The sequence below is a fragment of the Ciconia boyciana genome, chromosome 4 (assembly GCF_034638445.1).
Source record: "Ciconia boyciana chromosome 4, ASM3463844v1, whole genome shotgun sequence".
NCBI lineage: Eukaryota > Metazoa > Chordata > Aves > Ciconiiformes > Ciconiidae > Ciconia > Ciconia boyciana.
The window spans coordinates 101,870,450-101,883,676 of NC_132937.1; the positions used below are offsets into that span (position 1 = coordinate 101,870,450).

Genomic DNA, 13,227 nt, shown 5'->3' on the forward strand with positions numbered 1-13,227 from the left:
TCGAGGCCATTATTTTTGCCACGTTTAATAACTACACATTAATTCTTTAGCTTATTACTCCACCCCGAAGCTGCTGTGCCGCTGGCCTGGGGCCTCACGAGAGCAGAGCAGGACAGATTTGTCATCGTGCTGGCTGTCGGTGAGTCAGAGCAGAGGCATGAGGGGAGCAGCAGGCACGGGCCAGGGTGCGATCCACCTCCCAACATGGATGCATGTGGACTGGCCCCACACCCCTGCCAGGAGGCTTTTCTGCCCCTTGTCCTGGAAATCGGGAGGTAGCCTGGGCACCTCAGGTTTTGGAATTGGGACAGGGGTGTGCTTCTGGTGCTGGGGAAGGGGCTGGGGAGGGGGCAGAGCGCACCGCCGCCATGAGCCGGGGCGGCCAGGCTGCTTTCGGCAAGACAAGCCCGGGCACGGCGCGGCTGTCTTTGGCAGTGTCATTGCAAGTCGCTCCACACCAAACAAATGCATTTCCTCAAGCGGAGTACTTCCCCTCAGACGTTACTGCTCCGCTGCCCCACGGTGACTTGAAATACTTTGGGTTTTGCAACCTTTGGGGTTGATGTATACAAAATGTAAGCTCCCGCGTATCTCATATCACAGCCCCTGTGCATGTGCCATCCACCCACATTTGCTGCAGTCATTGCGTATTTGAAAATGGAGTTTCCATCGCCCACACCTGGCAGGCCTGGGGCCAGCCTGCGCTGCACGGCAAGGGCACCTGGACACCCGCACACGGCGTTGAGATGGTCACTGCCCAGAGGGAGCAGAGCATCGCCTCAGCTCTTGGGGCCGGCTGGCTCCATCAGCCTGCCTCGCAGAAGCAGCACATTCCTCTGGGTAGAAAAGACAGATTTGGGGGTTTGTGATGCAGTCTCATAATGATCTGCACATCAGCTGCCTTTGAATTGTGCTGGGTTGCTCCACCCAGCAGTTTCACTGCAAACCAAGCCGTCCGCACTCCTGCAGTGGCACCTGGTCCTGAACATGCACAGAAGCAGGTCTTGCTGCAGTGCAGGGCTACCCCACTGCACATGTCGGGACAAACATGAAACTAATGCACGGCTTAAAATAGAAAGGAGAGCTGCTCCCCAGAGAGAGCGGTGCGTGCTGAGAGGAAGTTGCCCGCATCTCGGCTCCATTAACGCCACGTCTGTTTTCAGAGGAGCATGAGCAGGAAGAGGAGCTGCCGCAAGCAGGCACGTGCCCAAGCAATGCACCACAGAGGCTCTCGCCCTGTCACTGCTGCTCAGCCATTCAGACTAATTAATGGTTTATATTATTGTGCTATTTTGCAGTTACAAAATAGCTGCAATCAGTTACCCAGGTGGGAGCAATGCACTTAGCGCACAGTGAAACAAGCAAAAGGTGAGGGGGTTTTTTACCTGCTTTGAGCTAAATGTCAAGCCCAGCTGCACCGAGTGCACCTATTCCAGGTGCTCGCTTATCTCTGGTTCTGCTCAATGTTAGTTCAGTTTGCTTTCTTGTTTAATTATGAAAAATGTGTACTGCCTTCAAAACAGCATATAGCTGTAAAATATTTTCCATGTTACTCCTGTTTCCCTTCAGACCAATCCCAGTTTCTTATTTTCTCACAGTTTTGAAACAGGAAAGAATTCGCTGTGAAGCAGTGTTGCAATTTTCCATAAAATGCTTCTGTACCAGCCTGTACTTACTTTGACTTCCTTTCTGTTGTTTTGACTGGAAGTTGTGCTTGTTAAAAGGCACAAAGTATAGCAACAGCCTAAGAAGACAAGAGAGACTCAGTCCTGTAGAGAGCATACAGTCACCAGTGAAGAAGAGCTCGAACTACGCAACTGAGAAAACATCTGAGCCGGGAAGTAATGGCAAAGCAGTAGATGGCTATAATGGATTCAGGGATGTCACACTGTAAGCAGAGCTATTTTCTGAAGGCGTGGTTATTAATATTAATGCAACTTTTAACATGTTAGTCTCACTTTCAGATGAGGCACTATTCAACCAAGTTAAGTACAGGATGAACCAGATGCTAACAAGGCTGCTAAACGCACAACATCCACCAACCCTGATCAAGCCAATCTGCAATTACTCAGCAATGCGATGCTCTCCCAAGGAACGGCGTTGTCTGCTCTTATCCCTGTTTCCAGGCGCATCATGCAACAGTGATTGGCAAAGTATTTGACAATGTTTTTTTCTGACTCTAGAGGGTAATTAATAAATTATTTGTGTGTGTATATATTTAAAATGTGTATATATTTAAAATGTGTACATGATTGTGCGAATGTGCATGTCTGCATACAAATACATTTCGCACACACAATTATGCCATTATGCATGAGTGCATGGTTAGACGAAAACCACAGTTAGGTTTCTCATGGCCGGCACACAGGAGAGGACAAGCTGAATAATAACTTTTCTTCATTGTTGCTATAGCCCCATTTTTAAGCTCAGTAATCAGATCAGAAATGTGGTGTGACTGAAAGCATTGTGCATAAGCAAAACTCAAGGTCAATGCATTTATCTGCTACAAGCACCCCATGCAACCCCAGACATCCCTCAGTCCTCCTGAGCCTCAATTTACCAGCAGCGAAGGCAACAGCCTCCCCCAGAAATGCGAACGAAAGCCTGGCGTCCTCAAACCCTGCCATCGCAGGGGCTGCATCCCTGCAGGAACGGCGGATGTGTTACAACTCCCGAGAGCTGCCAGAGCCCAGCACCATAATTTCCTTCTCTCTCAACACGGATTTCTTGCTTGCCAGAAGCTTTTTCATAACCTGTGACAAGTGCAGAAGGAAATGCTACGGAAGTACTCCTGTAATTATGGACATCTTGTTTCATAGGCAGCTGCTGAAAGTATATGAGAAGAAGCATCACTGCCCAGCCAACACAGCATTGGGGAAGAGTTTTCAAAACACCAGCGGGAAGCAAAAAAGATATTTAGCAGCATTGGCAAAAGAGCATTTTGTCTAACAAAATGTCTAACAGGTCTAACAAGCAGTAGTCTAACAAGCAGTAGTGTCCAGTTCTCTTCCAGCAGCATGCTCCTCTAAGGACCCAAGCAACAGCCACAGAAATGATTGTCTTTTGTGGTACTAAAAGAGTCATGGCCACTGTGTGCTGCTTGTGTCACTAGCAGTGACAGTGATAGTTGGTGACAGCCAACTGAAGGCTTATGCTGTGGCTACCCCTGTGAAGGCTGAGCGGAGGCAAGCGGAGGAGATATTTTTCTCCCTTTCCTCGCCCTAGAGATTCTCCAAGATTTCTATCAGAATTCTGTCTTAAGCTTAATATTCTGTTGTGCAAGTTCAGTGTAAATTAATTATATCTTTCAGTGCTGTTTTGCTTTAAATTATTACTCTTTAATCTTTAGTCATTAGTCTTTTATTTTACCTGGGAATCATGGGAATACTGGTTAGTGATACAGTGCGTTACATCATATACTTGTAGCAAATAGCTGCAAGACAGACATACAAGTATGTATGTATGTATGAATGTATACACATACTATATATAAAGTAGTCGAGTGTTAGTTTTATTTTTGCTTTTGCATTAGTTGTAAACTGTACTTTGATCTGTCTTGGGCTTCTTCAGCCCTAATTGCACGTGTATCTGTGCATGGGTAAGACACTGAGAAAAAGAAAACATAAAACAAAATAGAAAAGAGATGTGGTGTCATGCAAAACTTTTTCTTCATTACCCTGGGATGACTCATCAAAAGTCGCCCACATAAATGATTTACTGCATCTTTGCAAACCAATACAAACAATTTTGAGCTTGTTTTACAGGATGCATTTTAGAAAACCACAGCTATTTTTCATAACCCTTCCTCTGTGAAGCCTCTATTAATACCAAGAATCTCAGGATTAATTTCATCTGAAGGCAAGTATTGCCCTGAAGGGACCATTGCGCGCCTTGCTGATTGGGGATAAGCGCAGCATTGCGCTGGAGGGAATGCTATTACTCTCAAGGAAATCCTTGTTTCCATGGCAAATGGAGAGTAAGTGAGAAAATGTCCAAGAAGTACACGAAAGTTTTAATCTTGTGCATGGGTTTTATGAGTTACAAGATACAGCATCGACACAAATAAAAACATTTTGCTAAATTCCGCATGTTGAAACTGTAAACTGTGCTTAAAAGGTATGTATTTTATTAGCATGATTTTTTATTGATTTTGAAACTTTCCAGTGTACAAAGACTTTACAACCTACTTCTGAACAGATATGTTTGTCTCACCTCACACAGAGCTCTCCAAAGTTTTCTTTATCTGCAGTTTCTAGTTATAGACTAATCGAAGCCTACAGGTTGAGAGTCTGAGAGAAATGGTATTGTCATTTTCATATGTATAAATCTTGCATTCAGTAGAGTTCTTCCAGGTTTATCAAAAGCAGAAATGTCTAGGATATACATTTTGCTGCAATTTCATAATTTATTGTATACTTGAGAGAATATACCTCATCTCAGGGAAGTTCTTTTTAGATAAAACCAGCAGGCAGAAATGAGCTGCAGGTTAGCCACTCCTGCATAGCTGCAATGTTTGACATTCATCGGGGTAACGCCTAGCTCATTGTGCCGTACTTCCTTTTAGACGTCACTTTGAAGCCATAGCCTCGTACTCTTTGTATCTGTATCCAGTCCACAGAAATGCCAGTGATTTGCTAAAAGCTGAATTTATATTGAAACAAATCAATGATTCAAAGCACACATTCCTGAACTGTTTCCAAACCAACAGCTAGAACGATTCTGGGGATACTGCGGTCTCGCCTTAGCTGCCTTGAATCTCTGCTGACTCCCAAAACTGACGGCACTGTTTGTGCTTCACCAGTAGAAACTGTCTGTGGAGGGCCAAGAGAGGACCAAGCATGTGGGGGTGCAACAAAGTCCTGTGTGATGAAGGCTACAACATATGTTTTTTTCACTGATGGTTGTATGTGATGCATTCTGCTGAAGCTTTGGGATTCGCTCTATTTCAGTGTAATGAAATAGAACATCTGGATAAATAAAAACTTTTGTACATATCACCCAAATTCAGCTCCAGTAATTATTCAAAGTTAATTTCAAAGTTAATTTTTTTAATTAAAAACCAGCTCAGTATTTAGGGATTTACAAAATACCAAGGAAAATACCAAGGAAAACTTACTTTACAAAACCCAAGGAAAACTCTAATTTTCTCCTGGTTGGTGTCAAAGCTTGGGATTTCTGTCTGTGCAAAGGAAATTTCCATTCAGCAGAGGGATGGAGTCCAGAAGGAAATCTTCAAACCGCACTAAACAAGCAGAGGACATACCATTTATATGATAAAAGAGAACATGTTTATCACATGTACAAAAATATGGGTATCGATATATATGGAAAGAAACCTTTCTTTCCAATAGTAAGGATTTGAATTACTGCTTTATAGAGCAAGGACGTTACCAAACTATTTGCTTTTATCAACAAATAGGATTTCCATAACTGAAAATTCCAGTTTCCATTTACTGAACACTTTGTGACCAAAAACAGTAGAAGAAGAAATGAAACGTACTTGCCTGTCTTTGTTACTGTTGGTGTGTTAAAAGAGGGTGGGACTGCACGCATCAGATTAAAAAAAAGTAAATCCTGATGGGTTTGGTTTGGGGAGGAAGAGAACAGAATGAAAACTTGTGATGAGTTTCTTGGTAAACCAGAAGAAGAGGAAAGAGATTAAACAACTTGTTTGACTGGTTTTTATACTTATTTTTAGACTTTTTTTAAACTACCCTAGATAAAAATCCAATTACACAAGAGATTTTGTACTTTATTTTGTAAATTGGGTGAATGACTCATAAACTTGCAGTAGTACTATTATGCAAGTTATACTAATAAAATATGTATGCTTGGCAAAAATTTCATCCGATCCTGCCAGAATTTTGAGGACCGTTTTATTCAGAGGCATTTGACGTCAAGTGGTGCCCTTTGGAGACAGAGTATGGTAGGGAAAAATAAGTCTGTGATTCCGGATTCCAATTTTAGGCTCCCAATACCTTGAATTAAATGTAAATATATCCATGAAATGTATCTCTAAATGACTATTAAAAGCACACAAAATGTTTTTAAATACTTGTTTACATTATCACAGTAAAGAACCTGTGCTCCTGACGTGGTCACCTGCTGTTGCTCCAACCAATATGCATGCAACAAACCCTATATCTGGACTATCCATTGTCTCCTGCACCTGTTTCTGATCAGCCCTGTGCAGAACTCCCCTACCAATGTCACGTAAAATCTCAGCAGGCTTTAGTGGGTTTGTTCACTCGCAGATGCTGTGAAGGAATAAGCAGAAAATGCAACAGAAAACACAATGTGACTTTGAAATTACACACCTGTACGCTACTGGAAGCTGCAAGAAAAACTTACTTTTTCCTGATTAAAGATAGTAAGTGTCAGACTGACTTGGATAATTACTAGCAACTCCTCCACTCAGATACCCAAATCTTTACCCAAATGAGCAAACTGTTGGAGTGGTGTTCAGGCCTGCAGTAGTTCAAGAGCTGACTCAGGCACCTGTCAGCTGAGATCACTTCTGTTAGAGACACAAGTATCAGACTTTCAGTCCCCTGGTAAATGTGTGCTGTCTACACCCTTTACATATAAAAGTAATCTAAGCTAATTAAGAATACATTTATGCAGAAATTGCCAATAAACAATGGTTTCTTAAAGTCATGGCAAACTAGAGGAGCCCTCTAATAGAAACAACAGTGCAAACCCCTTTGCCCGAAAGCAAGATTTCCTTGCAAGGCTGGAGCCCAGATGGTTTCCAAAACACTGCAGAAGCACGCAGAGGCTGTGGGAACTAGAATAAGTGGTTGGACGGCTCTCCTCCTTCCTGCAGCTATCCAGTGTTCAAATCTCATCTATATACCTAACCTCTTACTAGGAGAGCTTAGAATTGATGATGTGCTTCTGGATCAGCAGAATCCTCAACATCCAGCATGACACAGACCGACATCACCAAGGATTTCATGTATTACTGCCTCGTTACTGTGCAACTCCACAATGTCAATTACTGTCAGCTCCAGTTGCTTGTCATCAGGCACGTAGCAATGAGAGGGGTGAAGCACACTGAAGGCTTCCCGGAGTACTCTGTCAGCAGGGAGGGTCCGCTGCCTGCGGCCGAGGAATGCAGTACAATCTGTTAGACCTGTCAGAGTGACCCCCGATAAAACAGCACGCAAGAGCCTTGTGTAAAAGTCATGCATTAAGCACGTCCCTCCCCTTCGTCTCCTCCAGAGCACCTTGCCTAGATGCACAGCCCTGTAAGCTGGTCCCATGTAACTGCTTTACACTTCCATGGCCAGATACAATACAGAGCTTGGGTAAAGGCTGGGTAGTTTTTTAGGCAGGTCACCCGTTGAGTGGAATGCAAAACCCATACATGTCGCAGCCTGAAACACTTCAAAGGCCAGCCATAAATCTGCATGGAGCAAATCAGACAGGAAGAGCAGGGGTGGCTTTAGGCAAACGACGCATCTGAACCGTCCTTCGTCTCGGGAGGTAAAAGCCATTGTCCAAGGCCTCGAGGGTTCACCCTCGCCCACTCGTCTCCTTCCCTCTGTCTGACGGGACAGGGCACAAGCACTAATTGGGTTCACAGACTTCCCACTAAGTGACATAGTCCCACTGCCTCTTCCCCAGAGGAAGCAGGGAGTAGTGGCTTAGGTGGCAAGCATTCCCTAAAGACTCAGACACTTTTGCTTCCTCCTGCTGATAGACACAGCCTCCTCGCATGTCCCCGTGTCCAGGAACTGCTGCTGCTGGGATGTCTTCAGAGTAATACAACGCATCCAATGGCTGTTCCACACAGCCAGCCTAAACCTGGGATCCCCTAGCACAGAACACCCCAAACGCCTATTTCTTGCACTTGAAGCATGCACAAAGAGGACCTGGGCGAGACAAAGCTGGTCAACCATGCCAATTCCTGCACACAACCTCCGTGTACGAGTGTGTGTGTGTGCACCTACACGCAGCTAGGCAACTATCGCATTTTGAACCCCTTTCACTGGAGGTTGACTTCATGTTATTAATCACAACGTTCTCGCCATCATGCTGCAAGAATATTTGCCACGCTACTTCACTCACTGTTTCTCTACCAAGGTGGCCTTGGAGAACCACTCTTGGTAAATGATGAATTTTTCATTCCAGCTACACATCCGTGCAAACAGGGGACTTGCCCAACCCGGGCTCGGGGTTGCACCGTTCCTACTCGCAGAGGATTCTCCCGCTGTTGATCAGGGTGGTCTGGTCGTGCTTAGTCTTCCTTCAGCTTTGACTGACCATTGCCTGTTCCTGCAGGGTTTTGGAAGAGCCCTCCACACATCCTGGGCAGCTCGTTTATGTACAGACTCACACGGGTGGGGACATTCGGGACTCACTCTTAAGAAAACCTCAGACCTTGAAAGCTCTCCCATTTTATAACCCAAGCTGCGGTAAATCCTCTAGATGTGAGCCTTAACCCCACACCGACCCACGGGATACGTGACTGGCTTCAAAACCGAGGGCATTCGCGTGGCGGGACGGCGTCCCTGGCTTTTGCGCCAGGTGAGGCCGAGGGGACGGCCCCGGCTGGAGGTGGCGGAGGAGCGGGGCTGCCGGAGCAGGCACCCGCCGCCCGGCTCCACCTCGGGGGAAGCCGGGAGGGGGCAGGACCCGCCTCGGCGCCAACCTCCAGCTGAGGGTCGGGTGTCCAAACCCAAGGCTTTTCCAAGGAGAAAGGCTGACGGACCGACTATTCATGAGGAAAAGAAAAGTGTCTGTGCGGTTTTTTTTCCCCAAACCCCCCTTTTCTCAAGGGAAACCACTCTTGTTTCAGGCGAGCGTCGTCCTGCCACCGGCGCTCGCAGGGCGAGAGGCGCTGGCGGCCGCCGCCTCACGCCCCGTACCCGCCCGGCCGCCTCAGCCCGGGCCCCAGTCACAGCCGCCCGCTGCAGCCCGCTTCCCCCGCGGTCCCCCCCCCGGCCCGGCCCCGGCAGGAAGGGGAGGTACCGGCCGCCGCGCGGGACGGCTGTGGCGCTGGGACCGCTGCGCCCCGCTACCGCCCGCCGCCCGCTTCCCCGAGGCCCGCAGCAGCGCCGGGTGTAGGCGGCCGGGAGCCCCGCCGCCATGTCGCAGGCCGGGACGGGGAGGCAGCCGCCCCCCGCCGCGCCCGCGGCGGTAAGATGGGGCGGGGGCGCGGCGGGGGTGGGCTGGCGGCGGCGGCGTGTGTGGGCTGGCGGCGGGTGTGTGTGTGTGTGGGGGGGTGGCGGTGGCGGCGGGTGTGGGGGTGTGTGTGTGGGGCGGCGGCGGCGGCGGCGGTGGCGGCGGGGGGTGGCCGGGGCGGGCCGCGGCGCGCTGCCCCGGCCGCCCCACAGCTTCGGCGGGCCGCGGGCGCCGCCCTGCTGTGGGGCCCGGCGGTGGGAGGCCGCTGGCGCGGCGCGTTCCGCCCTGGGGCGGAGGCGGCTGCCGGGGCGCGGCCCGGGCCGTGCCGTGCCGGACGGTGAGGAGCAGCGGGCAGCGCCATGGCCTTCGCGCGGTGGTGGTACGCCACGGTAAATACGGGGCTGGGGCCGCGGGCCCGGGGCCGGGGGTGAGCCTGGACGGGGCCGGGGGAGCCGGGGCCTCCGGCAGGGGGGGGACCGGCGGAGCGGACCCGCCGGGCGCGGGGGGGGGGGGGGGGGTTCCCGCGGGCGGGGTTCCCCGAAGGCTCCCTCCCCTGTCTGGCATTAAGGCTTAAGAAGGGATAAGGAAAGGATTTTGTGGTGACTGGAGGCAAATCAGCGCTTTTTTTAAACGCTCGTGTGGTGTATTTCAGGTCAGATGAGAATTTGGTGTTCTCTGGGTGTACTGCCGTAATCCCTCTGCCGTCTTTTACAAGCGACACTGAAAAGCGGGCTTTTTCCTGCTATTAGATGTTTTTGTAATCTTCTGAATAACGCAAGCTCGCTAGTTGACGAAACTGCACCTCTCGGTCAAAACACGGCGGTTTGCAACATAAGGCAGAATTTATATGGGATTCTTTCTGCTTTGGAAAAAACTCCGCAGTGTGCCTTTTTTCAGAAACGTGTTCTTAACTGCAGGTGGGTGGTGGAGTTGCCTGGAATAGTCGTCGCTTGCCAGATACTCCTTAAGTAAACCACAGCTCTCTGATGGCTCCGTGGAGTTTGGCTGGACTTAGGTCGCTACTCATTACTGGGACAAACCTGCAATCGCTTTAGAAAGTCTTCTTTAGAATTTATTACTCATATGAGGAAACAGTTGGTCTTTTTGTGGGGTAGTGAGAAAAAGTTTTAGGTTTTACAGAAAGTAAAGGTGGCTTTCAGGGAAAACATCACTTTAATGTATTTCCTAAATACATAATCAGGTAGATGAAATCTGTTGAATTTCTAACTGTACTTTTAAATTGCCGTGGATCAGTGTTTAGTCATGTTTTCAAGTATCGTTTGTTGTGTCAAGTCAAATCAGTGATACAGTGTGGTGGAGGTGACGCCAAGTCACAAGGAGGAAAGTTTGGGAATTGCTGCATTAAGTGATGACACGAATGTTAAAGGCCTGGGTAGTCCTGGGTCACTGAATCCAGGGTAAGAAAAGATATTAACGCGACGTGACTACCTGTGATCAGGTAAGGATACCACTCCTCGACAAGCTCTGTTGGAAACCCGTCGTTACAGTTGTTGGCACCAGAGCAGCACCTGCGGGCCTCCATGTGAGGCTGGAGTCCTCTCTTGTCCCGTGCATCTGTATCACACGGGGCAGTTTCTGCCTGGAAGACCTTATGGCCTGAAGGATGAGTGAGCGAAGCAGAAAAGGTGGGAGAGAGGAACAGACACAAAAGAGATTCACTGGTTGCTTTACCAAGGTTTTTACTGGCTGGTGTATTTAAAGCGGAATGAGATGGCTGTAAGAAGAATCTAGTTTTCACCTTTCCATTCCTTACATTGCTTGATTGCAGTTCCCCTGACACCTCTTTCCATCTGGCAGTTTTCTGAGCAGCATCAAAGATCTCCATCATCTTCCCAATTTCAACTGAAAATGAAGGTCAGATTCCTATCCGCATAAACTGATACGTCTCCTTTAATATCTGTAATGCAAAGTTGGTTGACTTCAGCTGAGAATCTTGCAAGGAGACTTCCCTTCTCACCCAGTTACTGAGCATGTCGTCACTGCAGTCCTCCGAGATGCTGCGCAATGGCTTTGAACCAAAGGCTCGTTAATGCTGATTGGGCTCCCAAGGTTTAGAAGGAATTTATTGAAGCAAGACCTTTAGTTGAGGTCTGATTTTTTGCAAGCATGGGCTGAGAAAGCAGTTGCGTGTTCAGTTGTTAGTATTTTGCTCTGTGCTTTTCGCCTAGGCCAGTTACTTTCTGGTTCATGAATGCTCTTTGAATCAGAAGTTAAAGGTGTGTTTATAAAACAATAGTGTTGTGACATTTTTGTGCACTATAGAACAGGATGATGATCTTGGGATAAACTTTATTGTTCATGATACTTTGTGTATTTTGTGAAGATGGGATTATGGGTGCGTTTGCGTGTTTTGTTTTTAGTTAGTAAAGTTGGATAATATTTTGGGCCAACTTAGCTATAAGGAACTGTTGTCAGCTCATTACTTAAACTAGAAATGTAACTTCAACTGTACACCCACTGTTTGTGTGACGGAGCTGGAGCTGCTCCTCTCTGTTGGCTTGGTTATGGATGTGTTTCTTTGGCATTGTAAGGAAAAATGAGCAGAAAAAGGAAAGAGTGCCCAAAGGAAAAGTCAACTCTGTCATCCACTTGGGAATGTAAAGGAACAATACATGCATACTCTCCCAGAAAACCTGAGCTTAGTCTCTTGCTAAGCAGATTGATTTATTGGCTTTATTTTATTTATATATTTATTTTTTTAGTAGAAGGTTCAAAGCTTGGAAATACAGAGCAGAAAAGAGCTGTTGAAGGGCATTTTTGAACAGGGTCCCTTCTCATACCTTAAGTGTCAGCTGTTCAGGGAACCAGCACGGTCTTCTCAGAAGGTGTATTAGGAAGTTGTGCTTTCCAAGGTTACCTCCTCAAGACAGCAGACTTTCAAGTGAGGTAGTACTTTCATAGGCTGTTTTATTATCTGAGGCCAGAGCATATCAGCATTTAATGTGTACACAGTGCGTGACTCCAACTTACTGGGTAAAAAATTACTTTGGTCGGGCCATATGAGCTTTGTTCCCACGGTTAAAATAAACAGTATTTGTCCTTTAAGTACAAGTCTTGTTATTAGAGGTGCTGTTTGACATAGCCTTCTGGAGGGAAGATGGCATGCGTTTAACCTCTCTCCGACTTGAGTTTAGGGGTGGCAAAGTTGTGGTCCTTGTCCTGGTCCATTCCTTGTCCTCTCTGGCCAGTGAAACCACCCTGGGGTCTGTGAGGGATGTGGAGCTGATATTCTGCTGGAAGGGTGGTTGAGGGAATCCTGCCAGCCCCCTTGTCCTGCCCTCTGCGGCAGCACAGACTGCTGTACCTGACCGCCTGGTCTGGGGATGGGAAAGCAGGAGAAATGTCTGCCAAGGCAGGCAAACGCAGAAGCCTTGACACCCAAGAGGGGACGCTCCAAGCTCCATCCACCCACTGGGGCACAGTGTATCCCCCTCTTCATAGTCCTGGGACTGAGTGCCCTATTGATGCTGTATCCTCTCTGATATGGGTTTCCTTGCTGTGAAGACGAGGAGGTGGACTTAGGGAAGAAGGGTAACACTGGATTTGGCCCTGGTAGAAGTCTGGCATGCTCAGTAGGAACTAAGTTAGGTTCCTGCATTCTGTCACTTGGTTTAATAAAAGAAAAAAAAATCTGGGCTTTGATTGGTGTTGCTGCTTTTAAAGCTATGTCCAAATTTGAAGTAGCAAATGAATAAAAGCAATAAAATACATGCAATGTACAGAAAGACATGCTTGCGTTACTAGCCAAATTAGCTGGATTCAGGGTAGCACTTGGCTTTTAGAGTGTTTTGGTGCTGAGAGTATCCATTTAGGAAGAGAGACTGGTCTACACAACAGTTTTGCTGGGCAGGAGCTGTAGCTCCTGAGCCTTATAGCAGTGCTGTCTCTGGAGTTACCATTTTGGCAGCAAGAGCACACTCACTGACCTTGCTTTTACTGGTATGTGTGTGGTGTGCTTTTATTGCAGCAGGAAAAAGCACAGATAACTGGGTTAATTGTGTTATATTGAAAGTGCTGAAAGTGCTGTTATGGGGCAGTGAATCAATTCATCTTTTACCTGAAAAGACAACCTACGGG

General features: G+C 47.4%; 1 protein-coding gene across 4 annotated transcripts in view; it reads left to right on the forward strand.

Annotated features, from left to right (window-relative positions):
• Nucleotides 1-8,956: 8,956 nt before the first annotated feature.
• The window catches only part of CAST (calpastatin), a 65,143-nt gene continuing 60,872 nt past the window's right edge, over nt 8,957-13,227 (forward strand). For 2 of the 4 annotated variants that reach the window (XM_072860807.1, XM_072860808.1), the window contains exon 1: nt 8,957-9,144. In XM_072860807.1, the coding sequence (XP_072716908.1) occupies nt 9,094-9,144 (51 nt within the window). In that variant the 5' untranslated portion in view covers nt 8,957-9,093. Of the gene's footprint in view, nt 9,145-9,363; nt 9,519-13,227 lie in introns of those variants that run through there. The other 2 variants (XM_072860809.1, XM_072860810.1) reach the window with 2 other exon arrangements.